The 26,374-nt window shown below is 36.6% G+C and overlaps 1 protein-coding gene across 2 annotated transcripts in view; it reads right to left on the bottom strand.

Moving 5' to 3' along the window:
- TMTC2 (transmembrane O-mannosyltransferase targeting cadherins 2) overlaps positions 1-26,374 on the bottom strand; it is a 262,796-nt gene that overhangs the window by 81,654 nt on the left and 154,768 nt on the right. For both annotated transcript variants that reach the window (XM_054813137.1, XM_054813138.1), the window contains exon 4: positions 8,202-8,316. In XM_054813137.1, coding sequence (XP_054669112.1) covers positions 8,202-8,316 — 115 coding nt within the window. The remainder of the gene's footprint in view (positions 1-8,201; positions 8,317-26,374) is intronic.

Here is a 26,374-nt window from a genome sequence, read left to right as displayed (position 1 = left end):
AAGTGAAACCTATGGGCGGTAATAATGAAAGTCCATGACCTCCTTGAAGTTCTTAGCACCTGTTTGTTCAGCTCCATTTTGACAGTCCCAATTCCTTCCTTCCTTCCTTCGACAACCCATTTCCCTCCCACTGATTGCTAGGGTTGAAGTCAACAACTGGCAATGGCAGATCGAGGTTGTGCTTCCTCATCTACTGGCTCTCAAACCTTTTAGACAAAAATTAGTTCCTTTCCATTCACCTGGAAAAGAGTGATAATGGGTTAATGGTGAGTCTGTAAAAAATGGCAAATTCTTTCTAAAAAAGGTTTGGTGCATGCATATTTCCATCTTTTTTTGTGGGGGAAAAAAAAAACCTAAATATTTAACCAAAACTTTCCAATCTGCCTAGTAAATTTATCTAATTGCAAAATCAAACAATTTAAAGTTTGTTTGTCATGCTTATTATTATGCTTTATTACACTGAAGACATCTTTAAAATGTTCAGGGTGCATTTGTAAAGCTCAACAAATATATAGTTCTGAATGATCAATTTTTAGATGCAGAGGAAGAATGCTGGAGAGTCAATGGGCACTGCTGCGTCTCCAGTAGCTCACCCCTCCCAGTGGCGGGGGCAGATGGCTGCATAAGGAAGTTCCTCCTGTAGCCAGGAGTGGATCTGTTCTTGACATGCCTTTCCCTTTCTTTGTTTACACTTCAAAATGATAACTGCTCTTTGGAGATTGCTGGCAGAGGAGAGAAGGAGCAGACAGAAAGAATACAAAATCAGCAATACACTGCAGAGGATTGAGCGTAAGCCAGTGGTGGAGCAGGGCAACTGGCACGCGTTGAGTACCTACCTATCTTTTGTTGTTATAGAGACACAAAGCCTTCCTTCTTCCTTAGCCAAGGGTAAGCAACGGAAAGCACGTCCTTGAAATAAGGATGCCTGATACACAAGTGTAAGCTCAAGTGATAAACTTGGATGAAGACCTTGAAGTTTTCTAGCACTTTTTAATAAACTTTCTACAGTTGCTAATACCAAGCTAAATAAATAAAAAAGCATAAGCCCACAATATCCCCAAAAGCCCCAAAGGTCCTACGTAGGACCAGTTGCTTTGAGTTTGCAGTTCCAAAACATATTTTTTTCTCTCCAGCCCACCTCCCAGATGTAAGCCAGACAAATTAAAATGTTAATTGAAACATGTAACTTCTGTTCAAAGAAAGTTTACTGACATAACTGGGAAAATGTGAAGTTTATCAGGTGGAGGAAGGGTGGGGAGGGAAGTCAATGACTCCTTTAGCCTGGTAAGACAAGTACTGTAGAAGAATAAAGTTCCTCTCTAGAAACACATGAGGATGAAAATAGTTGGAAAAGAAAAGGCTACTTAAGCCATAGGACACAAAGGAAACAGTTATAAACTGACCATGAATTAATTTAGAATTAGGAGAAAAGCTCTAACTATCACAGAAGCAAGATTCTGGAACAACCTTACAACAGGATTTATTTTTGCCTGCATTGCTTCTAGCTAGTATTACAGTGGAGTGTGAATCATTTATTAAATGGAAGATATGTGCTCACTGCTTGCAAGAGTAGCAAACTTTATCCAGTGACTTAGGAAGTGTCTCAGAATCCTGATTGTCTAATAAGAAGGAGAGAAAAAAAAAAAAAAAGATAAGCAGGTCCTGGATATCCAGAAATTATGCACATCGCTTCTATAGATAGAATTACTCATTTAAATACATGCAGAAAAACATTTCCCCCAAATGAGTTCTTTGCAACTTTTACCTATCTTGCTTGACCAACAACTTGAAAAATCTTCCTGTCTTCCTTCTCTGCCTTGGTTTTGACCTGAAGTCACTGAATACTAATGGCACAAAACTCTTTTCAGGGACTGCAAAGCAGTCACAAAATATAAACAGGCAGTAGACAGTCTACTGTTTTTCTCAAGTTACATATTAATTTCTTCCTGGTGTAGTCCTATTAAAGCCAGCTGGTCTACTTACAAAGCAGACTCCTCAGTGACTAAAGCTGGCATAAATTGACTAAGTATAATACACAGCAACCATAACTGTCATCAAGGTAAACATGTATGTTAGTGAAATATTTATAACATTTTCAGGGCAGGTACAATGTTGAAATAGTTTAATCAATTTTGTTTACTGGTTGCTAACAGCTAGTACAGGGTCTGCTAGCTGTTATTTTGCCATGACTGCGTTTCATCCATGCCTCCAGCTGTATTCGTCCCATTGATTTCAGGTGGGATTATCTACCAGGACCTATATTTACCTAGATGCTACACAGGCAAACAAAGAAAGAAATGGAAGAAAAGCCTCTTTTATTCCCCACACAGATGTGTCTCTAGCCACGCAGCAACAGAGGATGTGCTTTGCCTAAGGCAACTCTTTCACTGTCATTTGTAAAACTAGTGGGTAGAAAGACAGGTAAGGATGCTATAGCAGCCCCATACACGAAACCACTAAGTCTGGGCTTGCTTACTTAAAAAAGCAAAACAAAACAAAAAATCCTTAATTAAAGACATTGAACTACTCAATCAAATGAGCGCTAACCTTTTGTAAAAGTCTACAACTAGGTATCATTAACCAGAAAGCCAATCATTAAGGAAGAGTACAAACAGCAAACATGTTTAATGTTTTCCAATAACATCCTGTTAGCAAATATGTAAATGGAACATAAATCCTACTTTTTTAATCAATAAGAACCCAAATATAGCCAGTAGGCATTAAGACTGAACAACCATTCCCTTTGTAGAACTCACTAAGCACAGTCATACATAACCCCACTAGTAAAAAAAAAAAATCAAAACAAAACAATCACCACCAAAACAACCTCTAGTCTTTCAGATGGTGCAGTCAAAACTCTGTCATGTTCTCCCAGTTCTAGGGAAGAGCTTTCCAAATGCAAGCAAATTGGTCGGCAAGTATAGTCCTGTTCTTTTCTCCGTTACTGGGGCAGTTCGGTTGGGATTACTACCATTTCCGCACCGCATCAACTCTGACAATCCCTGTTTCCTTGACAGAGGGAGGGCGGGCTGCCACAGGGACGAGGAGTAGCATTGCTCCTGCCTTTCTCCCTCCTCTGGACACTGGGCAGCGGTGTGCTCTGCCGGCAGTCCTCAAACAAGACATCTATTCCTCCTCACGTGCCCCAACAGCCAACGTAGGCTGAGAGCTGGAGAGAACCTCTTACAAGAGGAGTCTTTTAAGAAACTGAATGGCGAAGTCTCCCGGAGTCCTAATTTTATCAAATGGACAAAGTTTATGTAAGGAATATAAACCACCACAATTTCAAATACTGAGGCATGTAACTGAATAGCTAGATCACTGAATGTGTTTCAGCTCCAACATTACTAACGAAAATATCTGCTTCATACGGGCCCCACACAGAGCCCCGGAGCAGTGCTCTGTGCTGCTGGACACCACCAGTCACCAAAGTGACCTTTGGGTGCTACCTCAACGGCTGGTCTCACAATACAGCAAGATTTTATGAAGACAGCTTTCGTTACAGTAAGACATAAATTTCAGCTGCTGCCTTTGACAGAGGAAGAGCTAGCTGGCAAAGCAGACGTTAATTCCAAACAGGTTTGTAACAAGTTTGCGTTCACAGCTGAGAAAAAAATAATCAAGTACTTAGGAGATGACACATCCTCTTTGCTTTGTAATTCAACATCCTGCAATATAAAAACTTGTGGGCTATCAAGGAAGAGGAACCATAACCTTGACTCATTTCCTACTACGTGAAGTAGTGCAGCAACTTTGTCTGTGGCAGGTTCAAATACAGTTCAACATGGGTTAGTAGGTTAGCCTGCTTCTAGTGCTTTTCGTCTCTGATAGCTCAGCAAAGGAGACTTTTATGCCAGCACCTTTAAAAGGCAGAAGCAGAGGGAACACAATTTCAGATATTATATAGGCTAACAACAACAAACAAGGAAGAACTTTGCTCATATTGATTTTTACCCAAGGATGTGGAGTTAAACTTTGCATATAAAACACTTCTGCAATCCCAGACTTTACGGAATTAAAATTTCAGCTACTGTTGAAGACTTTACCTAACAGACATCTAAAAAATCCACATTTATTGACATAATATCCTAAGTTTGCCAAAGTAAAGTTTATGGAACTTCATACTTTGAACTTACTCAAAGAAATTAAATTATTTGAATAATAAATTTGTACACACAGCTCTATACCACTAAAGGCAAAATGACGTATTTCGGGAGAGAAGCAAAGGGATGGCTTTTTGGTAGAAATTTATTCTTTATAGGGCATTGTATACTCCAAAAATATAACATTTAAAGTAATTAGTACCATTTTAAAGGAATTTCAATACTTGTGTGAGATTGCAAACATCCTTAAAATCAGCTGAGAAACTCAAGGTAATATAGATTACTAATACAAATGACAAAAGAATATTTTAAGCACAGCTAGGCCTAAATACAAGTGAAATAATGTATGCAAAACTGTCTTTTGACTGATAAGCAATTTTACTTTAGGCATTAATTAGAGGCAATTTGAAACAATGCAAAAACCCCCCATGAGCTTTAGGTAACAATCGTAAGGCAACAAAGACTGAAAAGCCAAAACAAACTAAAAATAGTTTGCTTTTAATCTACTGAACATTGCCTAGTTTGGAAGAACAAACTACTGTTTTTCTACAGCTCTGTCCTTGGTACTTCACAGTATTAAAATATATGGATTTCTCCATTTGTTTAAAAAAAAGGCATAGAAAGAGATCTCAGTTTATGTTGATTTACTACCTTATGAGATCTGGCTGAAATCAGCAGTATTACAAAGCTTTGAGAAGTTGGCTTTGAGGTTTATTTGTAAAAATTACCTGCAGTGCAGTCTCAAGACGACAGAGAAGTTATTTATAGGAGGACACTTTATACGTATTTTTGAAGTACAAACTACCTTATTAAAGTCACATTGTAATACATTCTTCATCTACAGTATAAAACAACAACTGAAATCCTTTCTGTACTGTTACTGCTAGGAAAATGCTTTCAGAGTTGCCAGGAATTTACCCTCTGAATTTTTCATGAGAGTTTCAGAAAACAAGCTTCCAAACAAGAATTCAAGCCCTTAGCCTGAGCTCAAGTTTCCTAAATTCCAGGCCACAGGTCCTATGTTCAAGACAGCCTGGGTCACAAGCTGTCCTGAGGTATAAGCTATGCATAAGTTTCACTTATACTTATTTGAACCTGAGAAAACATCAACAGAACAAACCCATTTTAACCCATAGCTAAAGTAGGGATGAACCATCAACCCAGTATTAATGTTAGGAAGAGCTTTTTCTTTTTTCTTTTCCCCCTCTTTTTTAATAAATAAAAATAATAATAAAAATTCTTCTGCTGGTCTGTAAAAGTTTAGGAATTTATTTCAGGTTACAGAATTGACATGTTTGAACACTATAGGAAATTACATGTTCAGAATCAAACAAACCTTCAAATGGAGATTATGTAATCATGTAATCTAAATTAATACAGTTTAATTGTCCTAAATGGCAAAGGCAGCTGTTACTCAGAGCCATAAAGTATAACAGTCAGAAAATAAAAATATACCACTGAAATCAGCCATTCATCTAATCTGTTAAATTCTCTAGATTTTAATGCATTAATAGCCAGCTCCTAAGCCAACCTCACATCTTAGTTTCTTGAAAAAGAAGGAAAGAGAAATCATCAAATGCTTCTGTCTATGTAGTTTTTCTCTTTGATTGTTACCCATTGAGAATTGTGAGTTAATCCTTAACAATTTGTTCCTTGATCAGATAGCACTTTGATTTGTTATTGCTGTGTGTGAACACTGGGCTGTATGTGCCAATTATTTTGTATCAAATACTGAGGCAGAAATGCTAAGAGAAAAAACAGAGCATGTGAGACTACAATATATGTAGGATATATTATGGCCAAAATACACTAATTAGAAATGACTGTAAGGGTGGTTTTTTTTCTTAAGTTCTACCAAATGACTGTTTCCATTTCAAAGGCACATCCTAAAAACCAGAAACAGCAAATCTAACTGGCCTCTTGTAAGCACACACACATTTTCCCATTACAGTATTTTTTGTAAAAGGCTCCCATAGAACTGTGTGCCAAGGATGGGCTGAACTTGCAAGGGAGCTCTTCAGAGTTTATGCTTAAAATAATCAATTCATTTGTGGTCTCGTAATATCAAAGCCCACTCCATTCAGTACCTAGTTTTCATGCTGGATATGGAAATATCCAACACAGGGAAAAACTACAAAAAACAAAAAAAATATGCAAGATTTTTCAGTTTCGATTGAATAACTAATGGTTTTGTGAAGCTTAAATAAAAAAAGGAAAGGCATTATTGCATTCAAGATAGTAGTCAAAAGGTTAAGAATTAGAGATACTTTCTTGCATATGGATATAGATACACATAGTACATCGGAAACACTTTGCTTTGAATTTACTTCACTTTCACAGGTATATGCAAGGTAACTTCATGTCCTATATATTCCAAACAGCATTTCAGTTAAATTCCTTTTACACAAATTCAGCAGAATTCCAAGAAAATTTCTATTCAACAGAAATGAAGGTTTGTTTGCATATATTTTGTATATCAGTGGAAAGCTGGAAGATTATGAGCTTGTTCTGAGAACAGCAAAACTACTGAAATTTGATTTCTTTTATATCCCTGTCTTTATCGCCCAACTCCCTTTCCTCTTCTTACCCTGGTATTAACTTCAGTTTCCCTCTATGACACAGTGAGTAAGAGAAAAAAGTACTATATAGGCATACAAAAAAAATTTAATAGTTATAATTTTCATCCCCCAAATGAATGGTGTCTGAGAAATTTAGGAGTATCAATCTTGTCACTTCTTTTCCTACAATCTTCTGCTGGGTTCAGAAGTTATTTTTCAAATTTCAGAAGAAAGAGTTTCTTCTCAAAAATATGCTTTTCACAGTCTCCATCGCCTAACAGAGACAGAAAAATTATGGACATATGTGTATGTGTGTAATTGTGTGATTATTAAAAATATACATATTTTGATATATGAATTTGATTTTGAAACAGAAATTCTATCATTAAATTACTTTGATTTTCCAGTATCTTTAACTGTAAGGCAAATTAATGAAATGGGCAACTTATTCCTTGTTAAACAAGGAAAAAAGAAGAAAAAATCTATTATGGTAAACTCAATTTTCAGATATTATAAACGACCATTTTAAACTGGACTTAGGAGAACATTATTTGTTTATTTATGTATTTAAAGAGGCTTACTATTTGCATTTAGTTTTTGCACACGTCGTTTCTCTCCCATTCATACTTTTCTACCACACACAGGACATTCTTTTCATACTCCTACCTAATGAAAGGCAGTCACCTGGATTTTGTTCTCTGCACATGAAAGAACAGCGTACGGCTATGGAAGGTGATGAGCCCGTCTCACAGCGAAGCCCCGCTCTGGGGGCTGGGGCTGGGCGGGCGATGGCAGGAGGGGAAGTGCTGAGCGGGGAGCAGGCGAGATGCCCAGCCGGGACACCCGCTGAATGTGCCCCCTCCCCGCCAGGGCACGCGGCACGATCACGCCTCGCTGAGAAGCTTAGCACGACCCTAGCTTACGTGTTCACAATTTGGTACATTAATGAGTTGGGAAATCTTTCTCCCCGCTGTATAATTACTTTGATGCTCATGGTATTTATTCTCTTACCCACCTACAACAGGATTCTAGTAATTAAACTTTCTTGAACCTACGCTGCTCTTAAGTCAGTCACAGGAGAAAAGCAATTTGCTATTTTAACGTTTTTGACCTCTGGATCTAACTGAGGGGTATTGGCTTATGCTAGGAAGTTCTTACACCCACTCCCCCTACCAAGTGTTATTCAGACTTAAAAAAGAAGCCTAAATAACACCTCTATATTTTAGCAGAGTCAGAAACAGATGGAGTGCTACTGTTGCCAGCTCATCTATCTGTACTTTGTTCAGAGTGCAGGTTTTTTTGCTTCTTTTAAAGCAAACAGATTTGTAAGTTTACCTTCCCCATACCCAATACATGAATATACGATAATGTTGACCAAGAAAAGGTCCTGTTCACCCCATAGTTTAAGGAGCACGAATAATGAAAGCCCTATTACAAAGCATCAGCTAACATCATCTCCATTTCCAGCAAGTAAATCAATAGCTCCATTCACAACAGGGTTCACAGACGATCCAACTCCAGGAAAGCCATGCATACTTACAAATTATAAAGCATATCAGCCATGTTGCTGCGGTAGTACAAGGCATTTCTATAGGCGCTTTCAGCTTCAGAAATCTTGCTCTGGCTCTTGAGAACATTTCCAAGGTTACCCCATGCTGTCAAAAGGAGAAAACAGTATTCAGAAAGAGCTACAATCCAATTACACATGACAGAGTATCCGAGTATCAGGAAGTTCCTCAGGGAGAAAAACCCCACAAAGAAACTATTTTTATGGAAGGGGAGGGGAGGGTGGTTGGTTTCTTTCCCCCAGTTCTCTGGATCTCTGCATCTTACTGAGAGACTCACATTTCATAGCGGTCATTTGCATACATTCTGCATACATAGAGCTTTTGGGTGGGAAAAGGATCTTTAAGAGCAAAATGTATCTCTCTGCTTCAGAAACTACTATAGCAAAGCGAAAGTACCATTTTATTTTATATCACCTCTAAATAAAAATCCACAGAGTGAAATGTGGAACTGGGGCATCTTCACAATTTTAGCTTTTTTTTTCAGCCTACCTAAACAGCAAGCAATTTTCCCAGAGTAGATACAGCTCTCACTGAAGTATGAAAATTGACAAATGATGCAGGAATTGAAAGAATGGTTAGGTAAAGTATGCCATACGGATATAAACATACTACACAGATCACTAAAATGCATTTTTTCTACTCGGAAAACATGCGGTTCCTTTCCATACAATTTATTATGTTATACAACGTGCTTTTATATCCCATCTATAAAGGATTTGAGGTAAAAAAATATTTAAGGCTCCACATGTGTTCCCTTTGCAGTTTTGTTGAGTGGCACAAAAACTGTACTTACAAAAGAAACTGGAACTAACATTTTATAGAAAACACAGCCCATGTTATTCACAATTTAGGAAGCTAATTTAACTGGCATTATAATTATAGTCTATGTGCATACATGAAAAAAACATATTATGTTTATAAGTACATCAAAGTTGTTTCATAAACCACTCCTACTTTCACAAGTATTTTTTTTTATGAGCAAGAATAATGGAAAGATGATGCATGTCCTTTCCAACCACACAATATATGGCAAACTTTTCTTCCTTCCACATGTACTAACCATAAACATTAGCTCAAGGAGCAGTTAAACTCTGCTTCTTCAATTACTCAAGCCCTTTTTTTACAGGAATTTGTTTCAATCCTCAGTAATGCAAACCTTCAATGCAGTTTTAACATAACACTACTGAATAGGTTGACAATTATTTCAGATACATGTTTTTTCCTTAGAAAGTGAATTGCTTTCAGACTGCTGTGGTTTGCTGTAGAAGCATCTTGCCACATGGGTGGAAACAGCAGCAAACACAGCATTTTCCTCTGAGCAGAATAAACTAATAATTTCTGGGGAAAAAGAAATATACAGAATCCTTTTAGGATTCACAAAAATAATGATGTCATCCAACTGTGCACAACATATTTTGTAAAGACAAAGAAAAAACAAAATACAATATTTCCATGAGGAAAGAAGCTATCACTTCTGTGAGTCACTTCATTTTCACCTAGTATTTTATAAGATGAGAAATAATTCAGAAGTTATTTATCACTAAATTGACAAAAGTCACAAAAATGTTCCATCAGTCTCTTGTTTAAGGAAATAAAGGTGCTAAAAATATTCTTAAATTCACTCAATTTTTACACTCTTTGCTGTCATATACACAGAATTCTGAATTTATTTCCCCACTACTGTCAATATTCTTTTTAACACGTAGAAAACATTTCAGAAGCAGCAATTAAGGTGACTAGCCAGCTTGTAAGCTTTAACACTTGTAAGGAAAACACCTATTATTTTTTTTAAACCTCATTTGTGAAAACACACTCTGATGTTGCTTCTGCAGTACATGATCATCTAATTTCCGTGCGGTTGTATGTTCCATACAATCCGAGCTACTTTTGTTTTCACTCTCTGATCTTCATAGCAGAGCATTACATCAAATGACCATTTGGACTACTGATAACAATTTCCTGCTATATAGTTACTTGCTCCCAACCACTTTGAAGCTCAGTAAATGAAAGGATGTACAGAAGAATGATTCGGTTCATCTTTTCATCTGTTAGACTGGAAAAACGCTGTTAACACTGTTAAATGCAATAGTTTCTCCTCTAGACTTCATTTCATGCTATACGCTCTATTATTTATCTGAATTAATATAATTTTTAAGGCAATACTTTTATTTTACATTCTGCCAAACAATTTGTGTCAATCAATATTTAATCTGCATTATTTCATTTGAAACACGTTCCATTTAGACTTTTGTCTAAACTTGTAAAACTGTGAATGATTAATTTAACTTAATGTGATATACTAGAAGAAGCGATAGTAGTAGAAAATAGGAAACATAAAACACGATAATCTCGCAATTTATCATTAAAAGAAACATGAAAACCAAGGTCTTTTTACTTCCCCAAACTATAAAAGCTTGGTATAAATCCTCACATCTATTTAAATACATTCTTAGTTAGATGAACAGCCTACTTCTGTCTGGAGATGAAGTTACATGGAACATTTTATAGAATAAATGCTTATTGGTAGAGATCATGCTCATAGCCCTAGAAGTTACAAACAGCAATTATCTGCAGCACCCAAGTCCTCTTGGTTGTTGGTATAGGAAGGACAGGAAAGAGGATGGTCTACGTGGAAAAGAGGCTACGTCGGCTACTCAAGGAACTTCACTCCTTTTTTGTCTTAAGTAGTGCAACTATCCTTAGGAAAACCGAAGAATTTCAATTATTAACTACATCTCTGGCATCCAATTTCTCAATCCATATCTCAAGACAAATTTCTCCTGCAAAATTGTAACAACATTGGTTCAACTATGTGCGCATTCAGAAATCGAAACATAATTATCCCTGAATGAAGCCGCATCCCTACTAAAAAACATACGCTATGACTCCAACTAAATTTCAGCACTGAACTATTTTCCATCTCTACATGGTGAGAAATTAAAAATGAATATTCTCAAAAGAAAAAGAAACTAGGTCAGTAATTCTGGAATTTAAAATAGATTTTTATTCCACTTATTTTTTTTTCATATAAAATCTCTAATACCTGAAATTGCAAAAGGGAACATTTAATGTTCAGAAGATGCTAAAAGTATATATATAGCACAATTTAATCTTTAATTACAAATTCAATTTTTCTCCTATTGGAAACCCTATTCAGCACATGAGAAAACGCAAGCTGTGAATGAAACAGCTTTGTAATATTTATTTTTTGCCTGCTGCTTAACTCCCTGTGCACCAACAACGAGACTAAAATAGTCCCAGGTCTTTTAGAAATAATACTCCATCACAGCACAGGAACAAAGGTAACATTCATATATATCTTGCACACCTACAAAACAGTCCATCCATTCAAACTTTACTTCATTGCCTACTTTTCCATAGGTCACACTCAATATAAATGGGCATATTAAAAATGAAATCCATTTCATCATCTTGTATCCTAAGCCAATTATAAAATGAAAAATCTCCTAATGTTTGAGAATTCCTATGCTAGTTACATTTCTTTGCAGGAAAATGGAACATTTTAAAGGGGTTTTGTTGCTGTTGTTTTTAAATAAATAGCAGGAAAAATTACGTAGCACTAAGTAGGAAAATAAGCAATAGTTTAAGTGTTATCATTTTGGCCATATCAAACTAGATTTTTATTAAACTTTAAAGATTACATTTATGCCACCTTGCAGTGAGAGTAGGTCAAGTTCTCAGGCATTTAATTGCTTTCAAAATGAAAATGAATATGACAAATTTCAGCTTCAAATTTAACACTATAAATGTCTCAACTATCTCATTGAAACTGAGGATTAAGATTTAACAAGCCTGAAAAATATCAGGTTGGCATATTACATCTTCTCTAAGCACCTTCACTCTGGAAGAGAACAAGACAAACAACAGTGAAGCAAGAACAACGTTGTCCAATCTAATCTGCCTGGATTTAAGAAGCAGATCTTACTGAAGAGAACAGTTGAACTTTCAGCTTGCAATTGAATTACGAAAACAAATGAGAAATGGAAATGAAAGTGTGCAAATGTCTTCATTTAAATAAATCTTTTGCTTTCTACTGAATCAAGGATTATGCTATGCTGTTCAGTGAAATGGAAATAACAAAGCAACAAAATAAAGTTTCAGAGAAAAGTACTCAGGTGGTGTAAAAGCATGTATGTTGATTACTGGATCTAATAGTTGGCTTTAAAAAAAAAAAATCATAAATCATTAACAAATATAACCCAAAGTATTAAAGCAGGATTCTCCTTCCTACGTATCACCCCTACATCACCCATGCAAAACTAATAATAAAATCTATTTGGAAACTCACAATCTATTCACATATCTGTTGCCCAAACACCTCTGCTGACATAAGGAGGAAAAGCAAATCCAACCCAAATCCCCTATTAAACCACTGAAATACAACCTTGTAAACTTTTAAAAATAATATAGAAAAGGAAAATGCTGTTTTTCCCAGTGTGTTATGCCAGTAGGCAAACACAGCCTTTTGTAACCTTACTAGGAGCAAACATACTTGAAAACTGATGAAATAAATAGGATTCAAAGTTAAAAAATAGATATATGGCATTCATATAATACTCTTCTCACCTTAAACTATCAGACTTATTCACAAAATAAATTGTGAATTTATTTTGTGAATTTGTGTAAAACACAAATTGATGAATGCATCAAAAAATCTGATCTAGATTATTACTTCAGTGAAACAAACTACTTGAACAAAGACTGAAGTCATCCAAGTCATCCATAATCAACTTGTCAGCAGTTCCAAACTAGCACCTTTAGCTCACAGAAAAATGCACATCAAGTAAAGAAAACTTCTATGGAGCTTTACAAATATCTGTCCATTATTTACTACTATTTACTGAAATTAGTAATGGCAGTTCCAGGTTGCATTCCCTCTGTTTACACTCCTTCTGCATTTCTCCTGACTCATCTATGAAAAAGAAGTGAATGTGTAACAATTATCATCTCTATTTTTTCATAAACAGAGTTTAGGATGAAGAGATCCTGGTCCAGAAAAAAAAGGCTTTTTTTTATTGCAATGGCATCTGTTTTTTGCAAGTTCTGCAAGAGATCCGTTGCTCACTATTATCATAATTTGCATTTATGCTCCCATGTAACAGTCATGAAAAAGAGGCTCCTGGGCAACATTTATGATAAGGGTCACTAACACAAGAAACTCGATACAGTGGGAGTTCAGAAACTGAATCCTTGATTGTAAAAAAACATTAGCACAGCAGAAAATCCAAATCTGATATTTGAACAAATAACCCATTTCAGAGCTGTAACAATTTCTTTAGCAATGTAAATATTTGTGTAATCTCATTACAGAGGGGGACAGGATAAGTAATTTAAACAAACAAACAAACAAACAATAATATGTTCTACTTCAAAGTAAAAAAAAAGTTTATAAATTCCTTTAATGTTCAACTTCAGTAGAGAAACAGCATTTGGCTTTTTTTGTTAATTCTGAGTAGCACTGATCTCTGCCTTCCCTTTTGGAAAGAAATCCTACCTGCCACTACTACAAGAAAACATGATAAGAGAAAGTATTTTTGACTCTAACTCCTAAAGGTCATTTTGTTTGTTGAATACAATAGGCTTTTATCTGACAGGCTTTTGAAGAGTATTTTAAAAAATATTTTTAAAAGAATGGGAGGAGGGAGATATCATTTTACCCTTGCCAGAAACGGAGTGGAAAGAGAACTACAGTGATTATCAACAGTTATCAACACTTTAGAGGCATTTTTACTTTGTGAAAGTAATGGTGATTGGCATCAAAACTCTCATCAGGTTGATAAACAGTGCAGTCCTCCATTTTCCCCTACTATTTTACACCTAAACCATCAGTACTCTAAACTTCATGAAAAAGTTATTTCTGCTCCCTTGTTTACTTTGCAGACATTAGATTTCAAGACTCATCAAGGATGATTAAGCATTTAGGCTGAACAAATGCTGTAAAGTTCTGAAGCAGCATCCTTCTCAAAACCTGTTGAAATTCCTAGCTTTTATCATTGGTAAGACATTTATTTGGATGATAAATGAGGGGTAAGATCTGCTTTTCTTAAACACATTCTTCTGTTTCCAATACTGTCCAGAAGGATTGATCCTGGTTGGACTTGATGATCTTGGTTGGACTTGACAATCTTACAGGTCTTTTCCAACCTCAATGATTCTATGATTTTCCATTTGTTTCTCTTTCCTTCCAAGTCTTACAAGTCAATTAAAAGTAAGATATGCACATTTCATATGAATCAATTCTCAGTACGGCACACTAATAATCTCCTCTTGGTCACAGCATCAATATCTGAAATTTGCATTACAGTTAGTGCAAAGGTATACGTTTTCTTTCGTTACAAACTTGTTGAGTAAGAAAATCAGAGGGAAACAGGTTAGAACAGTATGACGAAATTTAAAACCTTACAAGGAGGAAATGGTACTAATTACGCTTCCCAGTTTGAAATGCTGTGAAGTCTTCCAAGAATTTACATCACAGTAAGACTTATTTTCAGTGTTGTTGTTTTCCTGAAATCAGTTACTTTAAGTAGTTATCAGTGTAGTGGAATCAAATCGGAAAGAACTAAAATAACTTTATGGAAACCTAGGAGTTTTTACTACTTTCCAGGTGATGTTTCTGATCAAGTGACAAAAATAGCATGAGGAAGATGCCTTTGGCCTTGACCACACTGCATGTATTAAAGGGTATCAGTTTATACAAGGCTGTCACCATAAAAGGTTTGATGAACACTAAATTAACTTATAAAGTTTGGAGCATAAAATAAAACCAAAACCAAAAATAAAAAACCTCTTCTTTTTTGCTATTAACTTTTATGTGGACTTAATTCCTGGAGCATGAAAATCCAGGTTTCCAGTTTAGGACACTTTTTTTTATTTTATTTTTACCATCTGTTCTTAACACTTTTTCATTTTGCACTATAAATTACTACTTTACAGCTATCAGTATGAAAGTCATGAATTACAAGCATTCACATTGCCACCTTACCCTGTGGCAATATCACACAATGTAGGCAGAGTCCAGTGCAGCAGCATGTTGTGAATCTCTCAGCTCTGTGGTAAAGGGGAGCAAACAGAATATTGAATATTCTTGGAACTTTCACTAAGTGTGTTTTTCTATTCATTCTTAGCACCTATAATGAATATTTCTAGATCAGATATTTTATGAATCAAATTGTTCGTTTTACCACCTATCTGAATCTCCATATTAACAGCTGAAAGCCACATATTGCCCTACATAGAGCACTGGACCTCTGCTAAGGTTGGAGACTATTCAAAAATTAGAGAATTTTGTGAAACAATGCTGACAGTAGAGGATGTCTCAGTAAAAATACACTTAAGGTAGTATGTGGCTTGCATAGAAAAAAAAAAAAAAGTCTTACCTTCTTCAAGTTTATACCTTTAAAAAAGATACGTTCCTGTCATTAGATTCAGCTCCCTCCTGCTGAAATTACAGGTGCTAAACCGGGAATTAAAAGAGGTATATTTTGTTCCCAGTTCTGTCACTGGTCTGTTGTTCACAAAGCTTCACCTCCTGATGCCTTTCTATTTGTATTCTTGACATTTGTTACTCATCCATTAGTAGGCAAGCTTTTTCTGCCAAGGATTCTATTTCACTACGGGTTTGCACAGTGCCTACTATAACAAGGCAGCTAGACACTAATGGAACATAAATGCACAACAACCTCTGGAAGAACGAGGTAAAGGAAGAAGAGGAAGTGTTCTTGCAATACAGAAGAGAGATGTAACAAACACTTCCCCATATTAGTATTCTCACAACATGAGGGCCAAGAAAACGAAGTTACAGTTTAAACAATGCAGGAACATTGACATTTGTGAATGCATTTTATATTTTGATCTATGTTCCTAATTTCTGTTAAAGGGTCATCTTTTCTAAAACACATTTGGGAGCAGACAAAGCTTGTGTTTGGTTAAAAAAATAAAAAAATAATAAAACAAGCTATAAAACCTGACATTCTTTTGAGTCTTTTGAAGACTTCTGAGCATGATCTGCTTCATGAGAAATAAGTTGAAACATTAAGACCAATGTTTATAAATGGAAAATTCATCCTACTAGGGAGAAAAAAAAAAAGGCATGAGATTTTCAACACAGGTCAACAAGTTTCCAATATCAAAATATTCCAAATTACTTTTGTTGGGTAAAGCATGAAGAAAGAGCACAGCACTAGTTATACCATTCACATGTGAAAGGTTATAACCATAGTTATAAAGAATAACACCTTCTCCTCCTTGTCGAAAGGTTAGATTCATCAGCGGCTTATGGCTTTTTCCTTTCAAGGGTACTACTTGATGAAGCAGAGTGGTGCTCCAGTCTTTAGCATTCACATTGCATCAGGCAATCACTTTGTTCTAGAGGGGGAAAGAGTTTCACAAAAGGAGGCCAGATAGGTTTCCCCAATAAAAATTCTGAAAGCTCAGTTGCACAATCCAAAAAAGACAGTGAAGAGAGCTCAACATTTTAAGTAGTTTTTCTATAATACACACCCACTATCTCTCACAAAGATATTCAGAAGATCAATTAGATAATGTTTGTTAAGTGGTTTGAGAACAGAAATGTTCATGTAAATGCTAAAGGATACTACTTTGAAAGTGGAACAGGTTTTGCATAAGTTCTGCATTATCACTTGTACAAGATATTTCTATTTTTCCTATTATTCCAAAGGAATAATGATTTTTTCCAAAATACGTCATAAATTCATTCATATAATTTGCAACAATTTTCCTATAAAAACTTCACTTACTAGACACATTTTTATCAAGTTACCTCATTTTGCTCACTCAACAGCAAAAGTGCCCTGTTTCTTGTTTCCTAAAGGGATAAATGGTTTCTATATATCCATAATTTATGAGTTTAATCTACTTTATACATTGATTTTTTTTATATATATATATATATATATATATATATCAGTGGGTATGTGGTAATGTTGAGACAGACTATATTTGAGATTTACCACCTCCTAACTTTTATATATTCTTCTTCTTTTTATTAAGAGTGGTATTTATACCGTTTGTTCAACACTTCATTTGTTGATCAATTCCAGGGCTTTTGGAATGACAGCAGGTGAAAGAAAAACATAATTGAAAACTATGCAGAGGTCTGAAAGCTATCCAACACCACGTCAACATGGGTACTGAATCAACTGACTTTTGGCAGGCAGTGCTTCAGTTTTGTTTCTTAGTTTTGAAGTACCCGATGCAAATGGGGCATGAATGCATGACAGTCTCTGCTACGCTCAGCATCACTGCCTGATACACCTGCTCCGCTTGCTGTGTTACAGAAAATTAACTTCTCCTCCTCAAAGGATAGCACAGTGGCTATGTCAGCGCAATGAAGCTGAGAGATGAGGCCGAGCAGCTGGTAAAGTGTTCTTAGGCTTCACAATTTGCTCTGTTTAGTCTAGAGTATGGACTCCTCATTTGGCCTAGGCCATACTTGCAGATTTTGGTAATCGCATTAGCTTTAATGAATCTAAGCTCAAGCATGTGAGGGCTCCACAATCTGGCTGAATATTAAGTATCTCATTAACAGAGTCTTTAGCGAGCACCCAGAATCAAGCAAGCCATCAAAGAACAATGATAGGTATACTCATACACTCACACTTCTGCTACACACCCTGATTGACTACATGTGACAGAATACTGTATGAAGAAATTCTCATCAATACCTTCATCTGAGGTGCCACAGGACCAAATAACACTTCCTTATTGGTTTTAGATAGGTATCAACAATGTAAAATATTTTCAGGATAACACCATACAAACTCTTAACAGCATAGCCCTCACTCAGTCAACAGACAAGTTCAGGAAGAAACATGCTTCCTAACCACTCATCTCTCGGAGGTACCATCTCACATCTCCCAGGAGCTGCCTCAGTGCAGCCAACATCCTACGTGGACAGTCTTTCCACTTCTCCCACAAAAGACAGATAATAGCCTAGACAAAGCTGTCCTGTAAACCAGATTTAGCCCATAAAGCCACTGCTCATACTGAAGAACCTCTAAAAAGATTCAAACCAGAAATCACCACCTCACTGCAAATTTGTAGGTATTCCTTAAAAATAAACAAATAAACACAACACCAACATTGTTCTGGATATGTCTTCCCATTTCCCAATCTTTGTACAATTCAGTTTTCTTTAATATTGCAAGTCTGACAAAGATATTCTGATTAAGCTAAAACTACTGCAAGACCATGGACTTGTTGACAATGCAACAGTTTTCTACCTTCCAAGCTGTGCTGGCACCCCCAAATGCATCAGGAAATAGCTTTTCATCTGACAGAAAGGTAGTAACGGAAAACTGATAGATTACATTTTATTTCAACAGAAATTCTGCTGTCAAAGGAGGTAACTGCTGGAGGTTACTTCAGGGCAGTGTTTCACGACACAGCAGCTCTGGTGGAGCTACCATTTGAGGGAATTCTTGCACCTACCACCCATGGCCATTCAGTTCTGCCACCCCGTCCCTCATGCTAAAATGATTTTTGGGAAGGCTATGGTATGAATCACACTAATAAACTGACCCAGCTTAGAAAAAAAAAAAAAAGAAAAGGCAGATCATAGCACCTTTATCATCTAATCTAGTCATTGCTCTGATTCACAGCAGAGGCCCATCACACCTTTGTTTGCACAGCTTCAGCAGCAGCTGTACATGCACTACAAGTGTGTGAACACTCTAAGCCATTATGCCATATCGTGAAACTTCACAAGGGTCAGGATCCAAGCAGTGAACCAGCGCTGACCCAAAACTCTCATAAGGAATTGTATTTTGTAGAGGTGATGTACTCCAATCACTCAAGAAAGTGAGAGGAGGTCAGAGCAGCAGAAAAATACAGGTGGAAGAGAACTCTGGGCACCTCAGACACCTCAGGATTAACCCTGAGGAACTCTTCAGAGCACCGAACTGACTCAGGCAAGGAGGTGACCATGTACTAAATCTATCAAATTACATAACTTTAAAACAGCCGGCATGGTTCTAAAAAAATTATCTATGATATATTTCAAAATCATCACTTATATCCCAAGTGGTGAACTGTAAGCCAGCCTCCTGCAGAAATGGACGGGTGCACTTAACCGACTGAAATGACAACCCTGGTCCCCAAAGCTAAAAGTAAACGGATCATGTTGGTTCCTTTCCAGAAAAGGGTAACAGAGAGGACAGTGTCCTAGAAACGTGGCTCCTCACGGCGGGTGGGATGCAGTGGGGTGGAAATCAGCGTTAGGGTTTGTCAAAGCCAGAGAATTGTCAGAGTGCTCAAGCAACATAGGTCAGACTTGGAAAATGCAAAATTAGTGCATATCCAGGAAGCAGACTTTTCATGGCACTTCAAGTTGTATGGTTTTGTTTGTTTTACGTTAAATCACTTAAGGCAGGACAGAGCCTGTGAAGCTTTGCCAGCCAATACGTATCCACAGTGGTATGGAAATACAGGTGACAGGGAGGAAGGGGGGTCATAAAATGACCTCCTTCATTTTTTTGCCAGTAGTGAAACTAATTAAAGATACTGTAATTATTACCTAGCATCTTCAATAGTCCATGTTCCAAATATCTTCCGTTTTTTAAGAACTGAAAGAAAAGTTCAGTGTGCTAGAGCATCCAAGCAGAGAGAAGGAAATTACATTGAGTCCTCAAGTCCCTCTATTTTCTGATCTTTTCGGTAATTTAAAACAAAGCTATATGCAAGCGTTTTGTGCATACTATAATTGCATCAGCCATCATTTAATTTTTGCATGCATGAGGGCTGGCAATGATGACAGACCAAGTTGAAGTGTTAATAAAACTCCCTATAACAAATGAAGGGTATTGGAAATCTTACTAAAATACTTGCATCTATCTATCTACCCTGGGATTTTACATTGCCAGAAGAGGTATAGAGGCATGTGTGTAAACTACTGTCCTGTTCACATTAAAGGTTAGTTTTTCTACCAGATTTATGTAATGGGATCTCAGTGTGTATTGGTATGAAATCATTACAGATACAAAAATGAAGACATGTAACCCATAGTGAAAATCATTATGTACAGAAAAAATGTTCACAGTTGACATATGTTGAAGGAAAGGTATAATAATGAAACAATCGGATGACTATCTAAATGCATTTAAACGAACATGCTCAGCTTGAGAATGAACCCCGATAATCTTATTTTCCTCTAATTAATAGTAACTCCCTCCGAAAAAAACCCCAAACAGGCTAGTTCCATAGAAACACAAATATGGACAGAGGGCCTGACTGTTAATCAAAATGGAAAATAAAATCTATCATTTTACGGCAAAGAAAACACCGAACTTAATCCATTTCACTTGATATGCTACGAAAAAACCCCATCTTGCCAAAGCTAATCCCTCCTTGACTGGGGTGGGGGTTTTTTGCACTGTAGTTTTTAGCACAGACGAGTTTGTTGAATGATTTTGCAGAGCACCCCAGGGAAGGCGGGGGAAGAAATAACAGTCTGATGAGTCCATGTCTCAGAGCAGAGTAACAGAGTGCATGTCTCGAAATTGTTTATTTCTTTAAATTCTTAGTATACGCAAAGGGCAAAAAAGGTCTAGCTAGTAGTTAATAACAGATTCTCTTCCTATCCCCCTGCTAGTTAGGATTCACAGATTAGAGATGCTCTTGGACTACACTCAAGGAAAAAAAAAAGAGTGTCCTTGTTTCTCGTCCTCTCTATATGTATATAAAGGAAGAATATTGAGCTTTCTGGTATCCTGCTGAAGAAGAAGCAGATATCTATCCCACAGTGACTTGGGTTTCAGAGGAAATTACAGCACTACTGAAGAACTGAAAGAGAGAACACTGTCACTGGAGAATAAATTCAGACTTTGAACTGAAGTGTAAACCACCTTCTTTCAGCTCTCCAACATACTTAGCATAACCAGACTATTTTGCTGAGGCCGGGATGCCTGTGGGATGCTCAAATGCTCTAGATAACTATGGCTGGTTCCCAACAACTTACTAACGGGCAGTCCTTCTACACTTACTAATGATCCTGGGCAGCAGTACCACCCATTTACAGAGCCCTACGCTGTTTTCAGACAGTAGTCTTTTCACTTAACTTTCAAACAATTCTAAGCGGTTCACTTACTAGTTGAGCCTTCTGTTTTAAAGCTGTTATGAGTGGCAGTTAGAAGAAGTATTGCCTATTTATTTCAAGAACTCTGAAGCATCTTGTACAGCATTTATCCTTCAAATTCTGCCATTTTTGTTATGAACAAAGACACCAAATTTACCATGCTATATCCTACATAATTTATATATGGCAATAACAGACTTATACAGCCATATAATTTTATGTATTACTAATTATATTTGTAATATATAATTATAACCTTTTAATTTTTTATGTATCTAAAATGATTTCATTATTGGGTGCATTTCCCCATACAATAGCTGCTATAAGGGTTATTTCTGATGGCTGGAAACATTTTACAACAGGGACAGAAGGTATTCTACTTTTACAGTAATTTCTTCTTAAAAAAAATCCATGCATCAAAAGATTAAGTACCAGAAAGTTTTGGTGAAGCTGTTGGGAAGATTGACAATTAGCTGGTGCTATGTTTCTCTAAAAATTACTTCTAAAGAAGTTGACTAAAAAGTATGCCAAGAATCACTGAAATGACTATGTATCCTGATATTTATTTAGCAACTAGCTTAGTAGGAGTACTGTACTGTCATACATAAAAATATATTTAAATATAAAATATACAATATAAATATAATATATAAATACCTAAAGGGTGAGTGTCAAGAGGATGGGGCCAGACTCTTTTCAGTTTTGCCCAGCGACAGGACAAGTGGCAACGGGCACAAACTGGAACACAGGAAGTTCCATCTGCATATGAGGAAAAACTTCTTTACTCTGAGGGTGACCGAGCACAGGAACAGGCTGCCCAGAGAGGCTGGGGAGTCTCCTTCTCTGGAGATATTCAAAACCACCTGGACGCGATCCTGTGTGACCTGCTCTAGGTGATCCGGCTTTAGCAGGGGTGTTGGACTAGATGACCTCCAGGGGTGCCTTCCAACCCCTGCCGTTCTGTGATTCTGTGGTTCTGTAACAAAATAAGTTACCAAAACTAAAAAAAAAAAACAAAAAACCCAATGTCTAATGGCAATAGGTAGTACGAGTTCCATTCCAGAGGGAAAAATTGAGATTAAAGTGGCTTGTTCAAAGGCTAAAGAAGAGCTCATTAGCAAACCTAAAACAAACTTGTGAATACCTAATTCCAGATTCTATGCACATATCACTGATATTTCTTAACAGTGATAATACGCAAAATTTGTATGTGTAATTATCAACAGGTTTTATATTTTTACAGTCTGTTGGTTTATGGCAATCTGTGCACTGAAATTACTTTCTCTCTTAAGCCTTGTTTTTCAAAACCAGCATTTTCCATTCACTGCAATATTATTTGAGTAAGACCTTTACTACTTTTACAGTGATTTTATTATTATAGAAACAATACAAAGGAGCAAGAAATAATTACTGTGCGGGGTGGTATTTTGGGCTATTGGCCCAAAGATGAGCTGGAGTTTTACTGCCAAGCTGGGTACAAAAAAAGAATATATGCACCAAAACATTGAATGCAATCCCAAATGCTTGAAGTATTTTTCAATGCCCATTGTGGTGTTCGTTAAAAAACACATCACTTTGTTTTGGAGGCATAAAAAAAAGTGTGGTGAACTAGCTGTGCGCCAGAGCAATAGCTATTGAAAATAAAACTCTAAAGGTACTACCTGAGAACCCAGCTTCTTGTCAGTAAAATGTAAGCTTTTAAAAATAAGCATATTCAAAGAATGCCATATCTTAAAATATTTATTTTCCTTTTGTCTCCAGTCATCACTAGTGATACAAAAATACTAATAATCATGGAAAATACTGGTTTATTGCATCCTTTTTGTTTGAGGGAAATACGGCTTCTTTACCTAGTTTAGTACAAGGTATTATAACTACTTCTCCTCGCTGCACTATTCATTGATATTTTCATTGTCTGCTGAAGAAGGGACTTTTTACTGACAGCTACTGTTAGCAAGAAATCATTTTCTAAGAGTAGATAAGGATAACAGCAGCAAGCCGTCAAATCAGATGGAAACAGCTTCTAGTATTTACTTGTACCCAAGTGCAGAGAACTAGAGCAAACAATATCTACAATGACAAGCATGGATTTTTTTTTATTTTTTTTTTAAATCAGAGGAGCAAGTTTTGGGTGAGAACAAATTTGGGTGCTTTTTTAACAATAACAAATTTATGTAAATGGAACAAAACTAACTCACGTTATTTTTTTCCCCCTCTACATTAACACTTAAAACAGTTTGTATAGCAAATACATTTGCTTGCTGCACTAGTAATGGTAAATTAAAGAGGAAGTTAATACTTCAAACCATTCAACATGGATAACAAAATTAAATTTGGTGTTTTAAAAAATACTAAAAACACAGATTATATTTTTTTGCTGTTTAGATAACAAGGCAAGTATTATGCTACATAGATGAGATTAAAGAAGCTAAATTCTTATTTCAGCTTTAAGAATTCCTTCAATTATATTTAGCAGATAGTATTAGCAAAATAAATAGTAAACTAACTACATAAAATGACATTAAAATGATAAATGAAACAAAAATGCAATTGCTACTTTTTTATGACTGCTCAGATGAGCATACAGCTACTCCATACATTGTTGTTCAATTAAGATGCTTCACAATCTGAACTTTGTATTTGTAGCTTGTCGTTCACATACGCATATAGAAGCAGTCCTTACCAATCCTATGCTAAACTGATCGTAAGGGAGAGGGAAAGAAAAAAAAAAAGAAGGGGGGGGGGGAGAAAAAAGGCGAACATCCATGAAGTTCCAAGACATAAAACTGATCAAGGCTGAATGCAATGCCAAAGATGCCAAAAAAGCAAAGGAAGTTCTTTAAATCTTCTGGAGGCACAAATATAGCAGAACGACGCAGGAAGATCTCACAACCTTGTTGCAAAGGAAAAAAAAAGAAGAGAAAAGTAGGACAGGGAAAAGGAACATTGTGGTCTAGAAGAGTTTTTCAGTATTAGAATATCTTCTGAAAACATTAAGCAAAATTGAATGATTCACTCTCATAAGAACTGTGAGTAGGAGGAAGACTGGAGAGATAGAAAGAAAGTGGCTCTCTGTATTCATATGGAACAACTTCTATATTCTTCTCGTCAACACTATGTCTTGGTCTTATTGCTGACCACGGAGAACAACAGGGTAATCAATGTAAGAAGCAAGATGCAAAGAATGGGATTTTAAACTTGAGGTAGGACTATAAGAGGTAATATTAATTTTAAACCACAGATGATCTGAATGATTTGCCAGAAATAATTACTATTTTTTTTTTAAGTTTTCATGTCAATCACCTATCAGGAACATCTAAGCCACCTGACTCCAACAGTAGAGTTCAATCAAGAAACTCAATGCTCTCACCCCAATTTTGTCTTCATGTAACAGATATTAAGGAATTTTTCTTTTTATTTTTTTTTTCCTTGCAGAACTGATTCAGGAAAGGACTGAAGCATATATTCAAGTGCCACTGACCCGCCCAAGATGTGAACGTATGACATTTCATTAACACTAATACATGATGGAACAAGGACAATCATCTGAGCAACATGCAAAACTGGTTCTGAAGCTGAAAACTGTAATGCCAATTTAAATCAGTGCCACATGTGAGACAGGGCTTATCAAACCAGGTATAGCACCAAAATAATGTTGTAATACCGCTTTCGGAAGCAGCCTAGTATCTGTTTCTTACTATATGTTCCACTGCAAAAAGAGTAGTCAAATATATGAATTCAGCAAGACTTGAATGCATGGTTAAAGTTAAGCATCCACTTGGTCTAGCAGGTAAACTAGTTCCATGAAGGATCTTCAAAGCTTACTTAGAAATGTCAAAGCACACACCAGGAGACTAAAATTTCATCAGTAAATATGACCAAACAACTAATACCTCTGCAGCAGTCTAACAGTCTAAGCCTCTGTTATTTTCTACCTCTTTAATCAGTGTCTATAACAGTACGGCAAATATATCTGAACATCAAAGATCATTGTGATGTGGACTGCAAGGTACAAAATGGCCTGGAGGAAAAAGACTATGCTTTTTGAAGCCTACTTTTGGTACTACAGAGAAAACTAGAGATAAAAAGACATAATGAGAACCATTATTTTGTGTGTCATTATAATTTTATATTAAACACAAGATAATCATCACCGCAGAATAACTCTCAGTCTAATTGAAAAAGATGTGACAGCTACCACCCATTTCTAACTTTTTTGTTTGTTTTTACATTTTGGGAGGCTTCTTTCACCATAAAAGAGCACTCAGATAATGTGAGCTGGTTTATATCAGTTGGGCTGCTCATTAAGTTGAAAGCAGCACAGAGAAACACTTGCACCTTCCCCTCCATAGCGTCAAAACATGTATATAGCCACTTCAGGATCCATAAACTACATTAATCAATCTTGCCTATTTTTCCCTCAAGTGCTGACAAACCGTAGTGAGGCAAGCCTCAGATCACTTTAAAGATATTTGAAATACTAGTCATAACCAAAACAGCAGAAGAACAAGCCCAGTAACAGACGCAGCTAAGGCATCCCAAGCCCTCATGATGACTCCACCAGCCAAAGACCGGCAGCTGCCTGCTGCACAGCGAGCCGGCCAGGAAAGCCGGCATGTGGATGGTGGCTCTGAGGTGGCATTGCCATCTCCTACTCACTTGACTCTCCTGTGGTGAATTTTGGAGTTTTTTGAGAGGTGAGCCTTGCATCACGCTCTTGAGTATTTTTTCCATATTGTCAGTGATTGACAAGAACAGCTTGGAGAAATGTAAATTGCAGAAAGGCTGTGGCTGCTGCAGGGGGTAGAGGCTTTCCCTCCTGAGGCAGAATGCTATTTCTCTGCCCGCAAGGTGCCCGTGACGGAAGAAAGTGCTGGCAAGGCGCTGATCGCCCATTTCTTCACTGAAGATTGAAGATGGAGAAATCGCTGAACAACTTTGCCTGCAAGTCCCACAGCAGCAGAGGACATTACATTCTTATGCGTACTACAACACCAAGGACCTGATTATAAACCACCACCATCTGAGACAACT

The sequence above is a fragment of the Grus americana genome, chromosome 1 (assembly GCF_028858705.1).
Source record: "Grus americana isolate bGruAme1 chromosome 1, bGruAme1.mat, whole genome shotgun sequence".
NCBI lineage: Eukaryota > Metazoa > Chordata > Aves > Gruiformes > Gruidae > Grus > Grus americana.
Note: the sequence above shows the minus strand (reverse complement) of the source record. Positions and strands in the feature narration are given on the sequence as shown.